Source organism: Gavialis gangeticus, unplaced genomic scaffold, assembly GCF_001723915.1.
Source record: "Gavialis gangeticus isolate Ggan-Ray unplaced genomic scaffold, GavGan_comp1, whole genome shotgun sequence".
Lineage (NCBI taxonomy): Eukaryota > Metazoa > Chordata > Crocodylia > Gavialidae > Gavialis > Gavialis gangeticus.
This window is the reverse complement of record NW_017729019.1, coordinates 11,590,088-11,603,099: the sequence shown is the minus strand read 5'-3', so window position 1 is coordinate 11,603,099 and position 13,012 is coordinate 11,590,088. Positions and strand designations below refer to the sequence as shown.

The window sequence follows — 13,012 nt, the reverse complement described above, 5'->3', positions numbered from 1 at the left end:
TTCCCTGTGCAGAACAAAAGGATATCCTATTGACGTGCATACAATCACTTGTTTTCTGGCGAGTTAGCACAGACAAAAGCAGCACCTGGGTACCCAAAGTACATATCTCTTGGCATGCACTTAGGAAGCAGTACAATAGCTATTATGTTATATATAGCATCACTGTTGTGGAGCTATATATTTTTTATTGTAAATTAAGAATAATAATCATCCCATGAGCTGTGCAATCATACTTTTTGTCTTAGTGAGTGTTCAATTCACAAGCCAAGTAAGACTGGGACCATACTTGGGGCAGCCTTGCATTAAAAAGTACCACGTTTCTATAGTGATACAGCAAGAAGGTTTTCCACCAAGTCCAAACTGCAGCCTGGGTGATACCATAATAGTGTAAGGGGCATGCTTTTTCACAGTTTGTGCTAATCCATAGCATTATTTGGACATAGACATGTGACGAGGGCACAAGAATGAGCCCCGGGCCCTTGTGGTCATGGAAGATCACATGATAGTTTTCTGCAAGAAAAAGGGCAGCTAAATTTAGCATCTGGCTAGATTCCAACTCAAGAAGTTATAGACTGCCTTCCTAAATCCTCAGCATCCCTGTCATTTGGAGATGCCATTGCTCCACACTGCCTAAACCCCAGCTGTGCAGTTCTGGACACCCTGCTGCCCTCTGCTACACAGGCTGCCCAAATGATCTCATCATGAACCTCCCAGATAAACAAAGCTCTTGGTTCAGAGGCGATATCTTTTATTCGACCAACCAAATAGAATAAATAAATAAATAGAATCTTTCTTATCAGACCAACTAAACAGAATAATAACACTAATTTTATTAACCTCACAGAATATTTGTAAGGCTTAATTAATGTTGGCAAACCCCATGGCTTCTAGAACCTCTTCATCGGCAGGATGCAGTCTCCAGGGCTTTCAGTCTGGCACCTTTCATGAACTTTAAATGAACTTTAATTATGAATACAAGAGTCTATATCGTGCCCTTGTACTACCACCATTCAGCTGCTGCCCTGCAGCCTGCATTGCCGTCACCAGTTTTGATTGTATCTGTTACAAGTTTTACTCATTCTAGCTGCTCCCGGCTCTTGCTCTCTCTCTTACACTGTCAGCGATTCAAAACCAGCTCCAGCAGTTCATGAATTTTTGCAGCAGTCTAAAATCTTGTGACTTAGCAGCTGTTGCAACATGGCCTAATACTTAAACCGTGATTCCTCTCCTGGCTATCCTATGAATCGGCTTTACTAATGCATGACTGCAAATGGAGTCCTCCCCTCAGTCCTTTCAGGACCCTTCATGCCTCCCAGGAGAGCAGAAATTGTGCCGAAAGATACAAGACCGTGATTGTTTAAATCCATGCCTCGAAAAGCCATGCATGCCCTGCTGTTAAGGTGTGCTTTGCATCATTGACTCAAGCCATGGATGTGTGTTGGACAAAAATGCCATAGGTGAGCACAGAGAAGCTCGACTGCTTCCAAATGATGCTACCTCAATTGGAGAAGTTGGCATAGCAGTCACAAAACAATGCAGAAGGAGAAGGCTCCATTTGGTTTTCAGAGGGAGGATGCGATATATTGAAGCACCTAATCCAGATTGCCTGTACACATGCAATTCTATCACTCTGCATAGAAAGTTTCACCCAGACACAAGGTAGAGCATGAGACAGGTCCAACAGCTTCCAGGAGCTGCTCTTCCTAGCATCTTCCCTGATCTGACAACTCCAGAAGTATTAGTGATCACAAAATCATAGATAAGGAGGTTGGAAGGGACCTCAGGAGGTCACATCTAGTCCAACCCCCTGCTCAAGGCAGGACCAGCCCCAACTACATCATCCCAGCCAAAGCTTTGTCAAGCTGGGCCTTAGAAACCTCCAAGGATGGAGATCTCACCACCTGTCTAGGTAACCTGTTCCGGTGCTTCACCACCCTCTGAGTGAGAAAGTTTTTTCCTAATAAGTTATTAGCAATAACCAACCTAAACCTCCCTGGCTGCAACTTGAGACCATTAATCCTTGCTCCGTCATCTGCTATCACTGAGAACAGATTCTTAATGAGTGATTTCTTATTATTAAGTAAATGCAGGTCTAGAGATTGTTGCAATGCTGTGTGTCCTTCCCCTTGCTCCCAGACGCATGTTGTCAGAAGGAACGCAGCAGAGAAAAGTTATCCTGTAGTTGCTAGATTAATCAAGTTGTGCTATAGACCAAATATGCCCCAGGGTACAAGGTGCTGAGCACCGCAGCCATTTCAAAAGGGAGGGGTGGATACTCAGAGCTTTTAAAAAATGAACAAACAACCTTTTCTTTTTTTAATTATAGATCACATTAAAAAAAAGAGAGTTCAAGTTCTATTTGTCATTTGGTTCTCATTCTGATGGGACACACAGTTAGAAGCTGGGGCATTTTCAAGTGTCAGTAGGTATGCCTTTTACACTGCAGAACCAAGATCCCCAATACCATCTCCACAGTGCCTTAAAAAATGTAATGCGAACACATATGGCTCAGTTCAACAGTATTTCATCCGAATAGTTCTGCAGTAAGTAATCCCAGGGACGAGCTTTGGAGCAGACCTATTAGACCTCCTTCCGGTCCAGCCTACTCCAGCCAGTGCTAGATTTCTCCTTCCAACATATTTCCCACTGTTTGTCCAGCATGTCAAGCAAAAACGTGCCAAGCAATATCACTTCCAAACATCCCATAAGCCAACCTTTTATACGGTGCTCTTTTATAGCACTACCTTTAAAGCCCAGACAAAGAGGGCAGAACCAGGGCAACCACTGCACCTTCTGCAAACACACAGAGGACCTTGCTCAGTGCTGTGTGTCAAAAGGGTCATGTTTGAGACAAGTGATTAAATTTTAGTCCTACCACATCCGAGGGAAGCAGGAGGAAAAAAAAAATGGAAAGAAAAAAAAGCACCTTTTTTGACAGCATCGAATGAGGCTGAAGAGGTGGTTGCTTAACAAGGGCTTTTAAATGATCTTCATGTAGGGCCACATCTCAAAAGTTAATAGACATAAAGAGTGTTTTACTGATTAGAGGCATTGCACGAGGCTTTCATGAGGTGACTGTAGGTGAATCCGGAAGAAAGGCTTTGCGTGCTACAATTAAGCTTTAGCCAGTGATGTGTGAAGCAATTACAGAAAATTCAGAAAGTTGAAAATGTCACAGAAATGCTGTCCCTTTGCCCTCTGTGCCAGAAATTGAGCTTTTCTCTGGAGACCCAGGAGGGCAATAGCCCAGGGAAGATCTCGTTAGGATCTTTTGTTTCAGATATTGGGTCAAATGGCCTAGCTGCTTTCTAGCAGGGAAAATGAGCACAGGAAGGAGTCTGGAGCCCAGCCCGCTTAGCTAGATGGTGTGTAATGGACCGGGATCACCAAGATCTGTGTTACGGCAAGGTGATCCTTATTTTACTGACACCCTTAATGCCGCATCACTGCCTGGACCAGCCAAGAAGTCAGACAGATCCAGGAAGTACTCTCCCCGCGTCCTGCCAATGAAGGGGTTACCTGAATCCAGATAACCCCTTCATTTTCAGGGCACAGAAAGAGTACTTATACTTTGCCACAAGAGGACTGATGCTCCTAAGTCACTTCGTTGCTTCTGAAACTGCCAAATGGGTTTGATACTCGCTCCTCACTTGCATCACACCTTGCAAAAAATGACAGCGGTTCCTGTAGCCCAGAGGATTGAAGCCTACCCTGGGTTGTGTTTGTTTTTTCCCCTTCTTCCAGCTCACGTCAGTTGTATTTCCTCTTTGGATAATGTACATTTGCAGAAAGTGACAAATGCCTTAGTAAATCTGCTCAGAAATGCCAATAAACCCCATCAGTAACTGTCTTGATCACGTGCCTATGAAAAAGGGGGCTTATTGCCATGAGAATGACAGGATCTGCCGTATCTTCTGATCAGTCAAACTCTCCAGATGTGTGCGCTCGTGTTTTACCTGCCTGACGGCCTTTTGCAGAGCAGAGGCTGGAAATTACTTCTAGAGGGCAAACTGCAGGGGAACACAAACTTCCCCTGGCCGAGGTCACTACCGCATCTGTCGAGTACAGGGGGGTTGCTTTCGCACAGCCAACAGCTGGTGCCCAATTACAATTCAGAGTCCTGATAAATTATTCTGTGATATGGGGGAATCATGAGTGATGGGGCAGTCAGTTAGAATTAAGAGGTCCAATCATCTGTGATACAATATGGGGATTGTGTCAGGCCAAACTGTAAATCAGAATTCAGAGTCCCAATTACCTTTACTATAATACGGCGTTCAGGGAGCCAGGCCACTCAATCACATGTCTAAGCCCTGAGCAGTTACAGCACTATATGCTCCATTAGGGAATAATAGCAACACTTCTGATATTGCTTTGTTGAGCTGCCATAAGCTAAAATATTGAGGATTTCTCCACACGTTGACAGTATTGGGTTTAGGTAAAGTTGCAGGCAGCGTTAGCAATATGCAAAATAAAAGCACAAATATGAGCAAAGTAGTCTTTTACACAGTGGTGATTTTTGTCATGTGGACTCTAAAGAAGCTGAACCAACATGATTTACCACCAGCATCAAAATGAAAGGGATTGTTTTGTCTCTGATTCAACAGGTATTATTCAAAATGCAAAATGCAGTTGTTAATGAAAAGAGGGCTGCGCAGAACTCGGTCATTTGGATTTGCAGAGGTCTGTCTGTACATTTTCCAGTTGGGCTCACACCCCCCAGTGAGCCCAAAGTGTGAATGAATGCAATTTCTGATGAAAGTATGCATATATAAAACCAAATTATCAATCCTAATCGGCTAGATGCTGGACCCCCTGCTTAGCAATTGTGTAAACCCAGGTGAATTCCACAATGCACACAAAGCCAGTGGTAAGAGTCTGCCTATATTGGAAAGTGCATACAGGACAACAGGGAGTGAAAATGTAAAGTGGATACTTTAATTCATTACGAAGAGAGCCTTTGCATGGTTTGGTTTAATCTACTGCCAGATCTCATGTGGAATGTGTGTTCACATAAGGAGTTAGTGTGGATTAGCTGTTGCACTGGAACATTACTTTCCCTGTGTAGTCAAGCCCAAAAGGTTAGTCCCAAAGCAGGCGTAACTCACAGTTCCAGCTGTCTTTGAGCAGAGCTCTAAATCACAGCTTTTCTGCCATCTGCTGTAGGCAAGGGCCTCATTTCCTTCTCGCCTACATGTGGGACTCCACTTACAGCAGAAGTGCAACTTAGGTGTAAAATAGGCAATAAGGGAAAAGAAAATGGGTGCCCTGTGCTGCAAGGAGAATGCACACCCTGTTGCACACCTAGTTGAACACCCTGCCTCAGTACTGGTGGTATCCCGGGTGAACACGCATAATAAATCCACACCATGTAGTCGATAGCATAATGCCATATATGCTGGGAAAGAGCTACCCTGATCGCTGAACTGGTGCTGTTAGGTTGCAAAGCATGAGATCATATCATGTCATGCTTTGACATAATGCCAAACTAAAAGCATTAGTTTTGGTCTTAAAGGGATCTAGCCCTTTTGAAAACTCTACTTAGATATTCTGGCTGTGTATTATTGAGTACCAAGTGAAAGGCTAGTCTGAGTTTTTGGCAGGAATCCTGTACAACTTCAGGAAGACACCACGTGCAGCTGGGAGGCAAATATGGGGTGGGGGGGATTAGCGTTTACCCATTGCTCTCCAGCTCGGCCTCTCATTTTGTCTGCTTGCTCAGTGAATTTGCACAGTGTCTTGGGCCAGAAGAGTGACCTCTTTGTCTTTGTTCCCCTCTAGTTATGGTGACATGGTGCCCAAGACCATTGCTGGGAAGATCTTTGGCTCTATTTGCTCGCTGAGTGGGGTGCTGGTCATTGCTCTGCCGGTTCCAGTTATTGTTTCCAACTTCAGCCGCATTTACCATCAGAATCAGAGAGCTGACAAACGAAGAGCACAAAAGGTAAGTCTTGTTCACGTGGCATCTCGCACTGACTGGCTACTGTGACTGCAGTCCTACAGATGACGTTGCTTTATGGGGACTCTAGCGCTAGCCATGCGGGTCCAGTACCATGAGAGCCCTTGTCATTTAAGGAAGAGTTAACAATGCATAAATAAGGATAAAACTGGCCATCTACCCATCCCCGTCAGGGCAAGGATCATTACAATATTGTAGTCGGTCCCTGGTCACTTGGGGATTTAACTGTTGCCATTATGTCACAGCCTAGCCACCGAGTATTATGGAAAAATAGGTACCAAATTGAGGAACTTCTCCACAAAAGCTTGCATACATAAGCTAAGAGGAAGCCTCAGCCTTTATCAGTATGGGGCACAGGATACACAAGTGTCAAGTGTAAGTCCGTGTCTGTTTAAGCAGAGAGCAGTGTGCACCCATCCTACCCATCTATCTGCATCTACCCACAAACATATGCATACACACCTACGTATATTGACCCACAAACAAATCCTCACAGCTATTATCTATACAGAGATGCAAGCTGGTTACCTACAATACAGGCTGTCTAGTCTTGTCTGAACAGTGGGTTTCCATTGTTTGTCCTTGCTATGCATCAATCTGGTTCCACTATAGCAGAAAATGTAAATCCTAATGTTTTTTCTTTATCAGAAGTTATTTATCTCTCTAGCTTCTTTTCTTATTCTATTCTGGCCTTTAAAAAAGAAAGTGCACAAACCAACCAGCTACTGCATCCCAAACAGAAAGAAGTGCTGGCTATATACAACAGCCCCTAGAAATGTTAGAGCTTTATTGAATATTTGAAAATTTGGACAGTTTTAACTAGTAAAGAAAAACCTACAGATTCAGTGCCAAAGCATAGCAGATTTATTTCAGGCCAGCCAATGTATACTACAGGTGGGATTGCAGAATCAAGGTATTTTTTAATAGCTTCTAGAGATTTAAAATTTGTTTTCCTCTGTTGGATGCTGTCTCAGTCTGCCAGGTATCCAATGCCCATGGGACACGGGGGAGAGTTGTAGTCATAAGATGCGTTATTTCTGCCCCAGGCAGGCATCTAGGCTGTCTCCCTCTTGCATCTCAGAAAGTGAAGAGGGGACCTGCCAGCCTACAAGTGTTGGCAATCTAGACCTGCAGAAGAACAAAAGGTAGACAGCTGCCATGTATGAATAAGTTGTTTCTACTGTGAATGAGCTGCAGCTATTGCCTCTAGATTCAAACTGGATCTGACTGTGGGTATTAAACCTTACAAAAAGTTGATGGGACTTTTTTTTTTAAATGTGTGTAAAGCAATATAAATATATATTTCCTGTATAGGAAAGAGTAAAACATAATATAGATTCTTTAGAATGGAAGTATGAAACATGTTCATGTTCACACACACACACACACACACACACACACACACACACACCTGTCTATTTGTTCACACAATGTATGTTTATATTTAAGAATGGAATAGTTTTCACGTCAGACCAGCGCAGAGGAAGGAAAAGTGCAAGAATTCCCCAATGAGCAGAGGGAATGCAGTTGTGTCTCAGTGCTTCATGGTGTTGAAGCAGTAATAGAGCAAAGGGGATGAAGTCCTGCCTCACTGCTGAAGCTTCTTTGAGGCTGTGACATAGGAGGGAACAAATGGTTGCATCTTCAAACCTAAGCATCTGAGGAGCAGCTGAGGAAGAAACCCAGTGTAGGGGATAGTGGGGCAGTAGCATCCATCCCACTGGTACATGTACTCCAGCGCAGTGGAAAAAATCTCTATGGTAGAGGATGTCAACCCTTTTGGTGCACAGATCACATCTAAGTGAGGCTCCCCACTTGCTTACACCAGTATAAATCATGAGTCTGTACTGAAATCAAAACAGTAATGTTAGCATGAAACTAGTGTACATGAGCAGAGTAAGACCTGTCCTCTGTCGATGCCTCTCTGCTAATTCCCAGTTGAGCACCAGCCTTGTGCAGAGTGAGTGTCAAATGCTGCCACTGAAGGTGCTGTACAACAGTCTTTGCAGGGTCCTTGATTATACTAGGAAGAGAACAGGGGATGAATGAAGCCATGTAGTTTAAGGAGACTGTAACCAAAGGAACATATATGCATTGATTCACTGGTTTCTGACACTGCAAAAGTCCAGTTGAATATTGTAGCTGAGTAAATGTTGCCCAAGGTTCTCGTCTATAAATCTGAAAATAAAATACATTAGAATAAATTCAATTAATCAAAGCCAGGTGATAGGACTGTGTCTGGCACATCTACCCTCTAGAGACAAATACTCAGTTCTAGAGACAAATACTCAGTAATTGACTTTCTTCTAATTAGCTACAATGGCACCTAGGCACCTCCTTGTCTTTTGCAGAAGAGACGGGAACAAAGCGAATAAGCATTAACATGTCTGTTGAGCTGTCCAAGTGACAGCCATTGCGACAACAGCTGTAATGAGCTGGATTTCTCCCGCAATAAAAAAACAAAGAGAAATATACTATTAATCACAAGTTTTCTAAATGCATAAAGAAAACAACCCAGGGAAATAAATACAATCTGGAGTGAGCTGTAGGAGAAATAAATAAAGCCTGCACGTACTCCAGCATCTAACTTACCACCATACGTGATTTCAGAAGAGAATATACATGGAATACCAAAGCAACTGGCACTGGTAAGAAAGGAATATAAGACTGAGATTTTAGAAGGCACCTAAGAGACTTGACTTAGGGTATGAGGAAATTCAAAGGATTTGGGTGTCAAAATCCTGTAAATGCCTTTAAAATCCGAGGCTGAATTCTTACCTTACATTCAAGATGAGGGCCTTGTTAGGTCCTGGTTAGGAAGATCCCTTGCTGAAGGTCTCCCAAGGTTTCAGCTGCCTGGATATCATCCAGGACTCCTTGACATGACCTATATGCCTGAAGAAGGGTGTTTGTGCCCAAAAGCTTGCAAAGAACAATTTGTCCAACTATTTAAGTCGGTCTAATACAAGACATCGTGTCTGCCCAAAGAGCCTTGATTTGACATGACCCATGCATGCAAAGAGCTGTGCATCTCCAGCTTCCAAAGCTGCCTCCCTGTGTTGCATCTGTTTAGTGCTGATAGGCTTCCAGTCTCCAGCAGTGTCAACCCTCTACCTTTCACCAGTGCTAGAATCTACCTTTAAAATTAAACATAAAATCCCCTCTAATGAACAATTCAATCCCAAACACCACTCTTCATCAGAATCTTAGGGGGAAAAAGCAATAAACAGGTAATGAACAGGACCATATTACAAGCATTATAATTGAATATCATGCAGCTCTGATGTTATGTGTTAATGGAAAATTTAACTTTGGTTCACTGGAGGACAGATAGATCCACTTTCCATCCTCTTTGCACTTGGAGACTTCAATTTCAAACCTTGGAATCACAACATAAAGAGCAACAAAACCGTATCCAATTAACAATTAATTTCCCAGCACTGTGATCTTACAGGTCACTCAAATACCTTTTAAGCAGCCACAAACACAATCCATTCATTGCTAATCAGGAGCATCTATTGCATCTTCAAAACTCTAATTTAAAAAAAAAAAGTTAACCAATTGCCTGCATTTAAGAAATCATTTGTGATCCAGTATTAACTAAAACTGAAACATTTTTAAAGAGGAAGACGTGCTTGCAGCTGTGAGGTGGGCCAAATAAGCAAGAGCATTATTGTTATCATCTGCATTGTTGGCTATTTTGTTCTACTGAAATTCAAACAACACTCCCTAATGACGCCCAATGCTGCAAGATGCTGGTGCTATAAATGTATGCACACCATGAGACAGCACCCACCTTCATGTCCTGATAGTCTCAGTAGACAAGATGTGCTGCCCGCCATGTCCTGAATCCCATTCCAGCACCTTAGCCACAAATCTGTCCTTCCACTAAGCCTCCTTCCCAGCCAGCCAGCTTTCACCCTGAAGTTTTCTGCACTGAGACCCCCTCTTTTTTTCCTGGCTGTCGATCCAGTCTGTGAAGATGAAATATGCCGTTAACCTTGATGCTTCCATGATTGATTGCAGCTCTTATCAGGGCTGCTGTATTGACACACACGATATATAATTTTTCCCTGGATTTGAATTTCTAATTCCCCTTGTGCTGGATACGTTTCTGAATTAGTCAAGTTTTCTCGAGTCAGAAGCATGAGCAATTCTCACATGCCCATCACTGTATGAAAACAACAGAAAGGGAGAGAGAGAAAAGGACTCTCAGGGATGATCTACTATAGTATGTTAGAAGCAACCTTAAACCTCACGTTGGTGCCAGCACCACCCCTCCAGTGTCCTGAGCTCCATATTCTGAGGCCGGATAAGTCTGCATAATGGTCAAATCTGGGGCCCAGCCAATGAAGGTATCTGTGTGGGCCCTGCAAGGAGGGTAGGAGAACGCTCTTTACACTTACATGGCTTCTTCTTGGTTTAATGGCCACATTGAAAGAGGATGGGCAAGCTTACAGCACCACACAACTCTTCTTGTTCTCTGCTGGCTGGTATTTTCCAGCCAGCAATTCAGGGCAGCCCCCAAGCTGTTATAAGTGGTATCTACCTTCTTTTCCAGATTCCCCCATTTTTGCTCAAAATAATTTAAAAAGATGAAGACTCTGAAACCTAGAGATAAATGCCACTGAATGTAGGATGTTGACTTGAGGACTCGGATGAGAAGGGGTAATGGCAAGCGTGCCATGTATATGGCTGCATGTGCCATTCACAGAGACATGTCGACAGGAGGAGAGCAACATTAAACCCAAATTCTCCAGGTTGGCTTAAGCTTTGGGAGTGCTTGCCTTATTTCAAGGGGTTGAAAAGTAGAAAAATATTCAACAACACTTGCGGCTTTCTTGCTCTATTAGCTATGGCCCAGCTTTTTCTTACCTCTCCAGCCTTAGCGGTGAAAGAGTTCAAATGGCTTGAGCAAATATTTGCAGGTGTTTATTACCAGATCAACTCTCACATCCTTCAAAAATAAATGGAGACAAAATTTGCCTTAAAGGAATAAAAACCACCAGTGGTGGTTTAAACACCTGGAAGATAAATTACTCTTTGCCAACCTGTATTGTAAAGGAATTAATTACAGTGAAATCTGGCAATCTTAATACATGGTGCCACATCATCAAAATTTGTCCTCCAGCAGCAAAACCCAGGTCAGCCAGAGCAGAAGATGAATGGATCTTCTATGACACAGTTCATTTAGGTAAAGTTGGATTTTTTTCTCCCCTTGTTTGGGGTTTTTGAGTGATGTTCTATAAATAGACCTTCCTGACATTGATAGGAGGCTGTTCTTGAGTGAATGTCACAGCTTTGGAGTCTGCAGATTTGAACTTCAAAGGCTCGGCGACAGAGTGGCTGTTCACCTCCTATCTGTGTTGGAATCTCTCCCTCGGTAATGAGGAGTTGTTCACTTTCCACTCTGCCGAGGATCGGTGCGAAGCACCAGGAGACTAGTATCAGATGTGGTCTCTCTGGGTCAGCAGGGAGGAGGATTGCAAATGTTCAGAAGCACCCTCCAAAAATAAGGATGGCCTTCTGCTTTTTAAGCCTGGAGATGAAGCAGTCGGTCACAGGCAGGGAACGTGCAGCCCCTTTTATACCCAGGCAAATTGGAAATAACTCCTCTAATGGTCGCGGCTGTAAGAAGGAGAATGATACAATATGTACTCCAGCAGTTAGGTACCCTACATATTACTCAACGTGGCTTCCCTCTGGGGAGAGAAAGGTGTCAGATGCTAGACATGATGCTAGACATGATGCTAATCGTGCGCTGCTCGAGGGCTCTCAAGTCTTGCGGTGGTGAGGAATACCTGGGCACCTGAAGAGAACGGAGGAGGTTTTTTCGAGTGGGTATAAATTCCTTTAAAGCTTCCAGAAGTCTGGATGCCCTTCCAGTGCCTACTTGAATGACTCACACCTCTCAGCCCTGTAAGACTACTTGGGAACCTTGTGACAGTAGTTTGCTTTGAGAGATTTCTGGCAGTCCCCGAGCATTTATTCCTGTGGCTTCGAGTGGAGAAACAGCAGAGACCAGTCATTAACAATGTCCTTGTCTTTGCACAAACTCTGCCAGCAACAGGAACACAAGGAAAGCGGGGGAAAGCTCACCGAAAAGGCTGGATCTGCTGAATGTCCAGTGGGCAACCTCTTTCCCCCCATATCTTCAGGGATGCTGATGCATATTTTGTACTAAAATTGCCCTACTTCAAAAATAACCAGCTCAAGTGCCTCACTGAGCTGGATTAAGTGTTGTAAACAAAGTGAGCGTGCTCTGTTGGTCTTTTTAAATACTGAAACCAGGCTTCTGAAAACTCAGCTAAAGGTCCTCTCTCCAACTGCCATGCTGATGGAGACGGCTGGCCAAACCAGGTCTGAGACAGGCTGCCTGTTTACCAATCAAGCAAAAGTTCAGTGTGCATTAGATGAATGGGTGCTGTGCTGAGTACATACAGGAGCTACCAATCACTGCCAGGTAATGGCACTGGTGGGTGTCATGCCAGGGTTTTATGTCTGAACATTTTGAAAGGGGTTGATTCTTTCCTTCGTAGTCCTTTCCTCCCTTCTGCGGGCACAGATCTCCTTGAGCAGCTGCAATTGCAGCCTGACTAATTATGGCAATCCCCACCCTGTTGGCTCAAAGGTCATCTCCCAAAAAGAGTCAGGCCTTGGCAATAAGGTACAGCAAGAACTTTAAATACTGGGGTTGCCTGGGCATGAACTTGGAGCCTGGAGGCAGCTCTTAGTGCAGATGGCACCAATCCAGCTCGGCGGCTACAGGCTGTGATGCCTGAGGGACAAACCATGGACTCACAACAGAACAACCTGGCAGAACAAGGTGGACCGGTGTGAATGACACTGCCAGAAACAACCTGGCCCTGGCACGGCTCTATGAGCAATCGTGGTGCTTGGGCCAGGTGCCAGATGATTGGAAGGTAGCAAATGTGGTCCCCATCTTCAAGAAGGGGAAGAGGGAGGACCCGGGTAACTATAGGCCCGTCAGTCTTACCTCAATCCTGGGGAAACTCTTTGAGAAGATCATCAAGGAGCACATTTGTGATGGGC

At 43.9% G+C, this 13,012-nt stretch overlaps 1 protein-coding gene across 3 annotated transcripts in view; it reads left to right on the top strand.

Moving 5' to 3' along the window:
• The window catches only part of KCND3 (potassium voltage-gated channel subfamily D member 3), a 239,842-nt gene that overhangs the window by 181,895 nt on the left and 44,935 nt on the right, over positions 1-13,012 (top strand). For all 3 annotated transcript variants that reach the window (XM_019514077.1, XM_019514076.1, XM_019514079.1), the window contains exon 2: positions 5,782-5,944. In XM_019514077.1, coding sequence (XP_019369622.1) covers positions 5,782-5,944 — 163 coding nt within the window. The remainder of the gene's footprint in view (positions 1-5,781; positions 5,945-13,012) is intronic.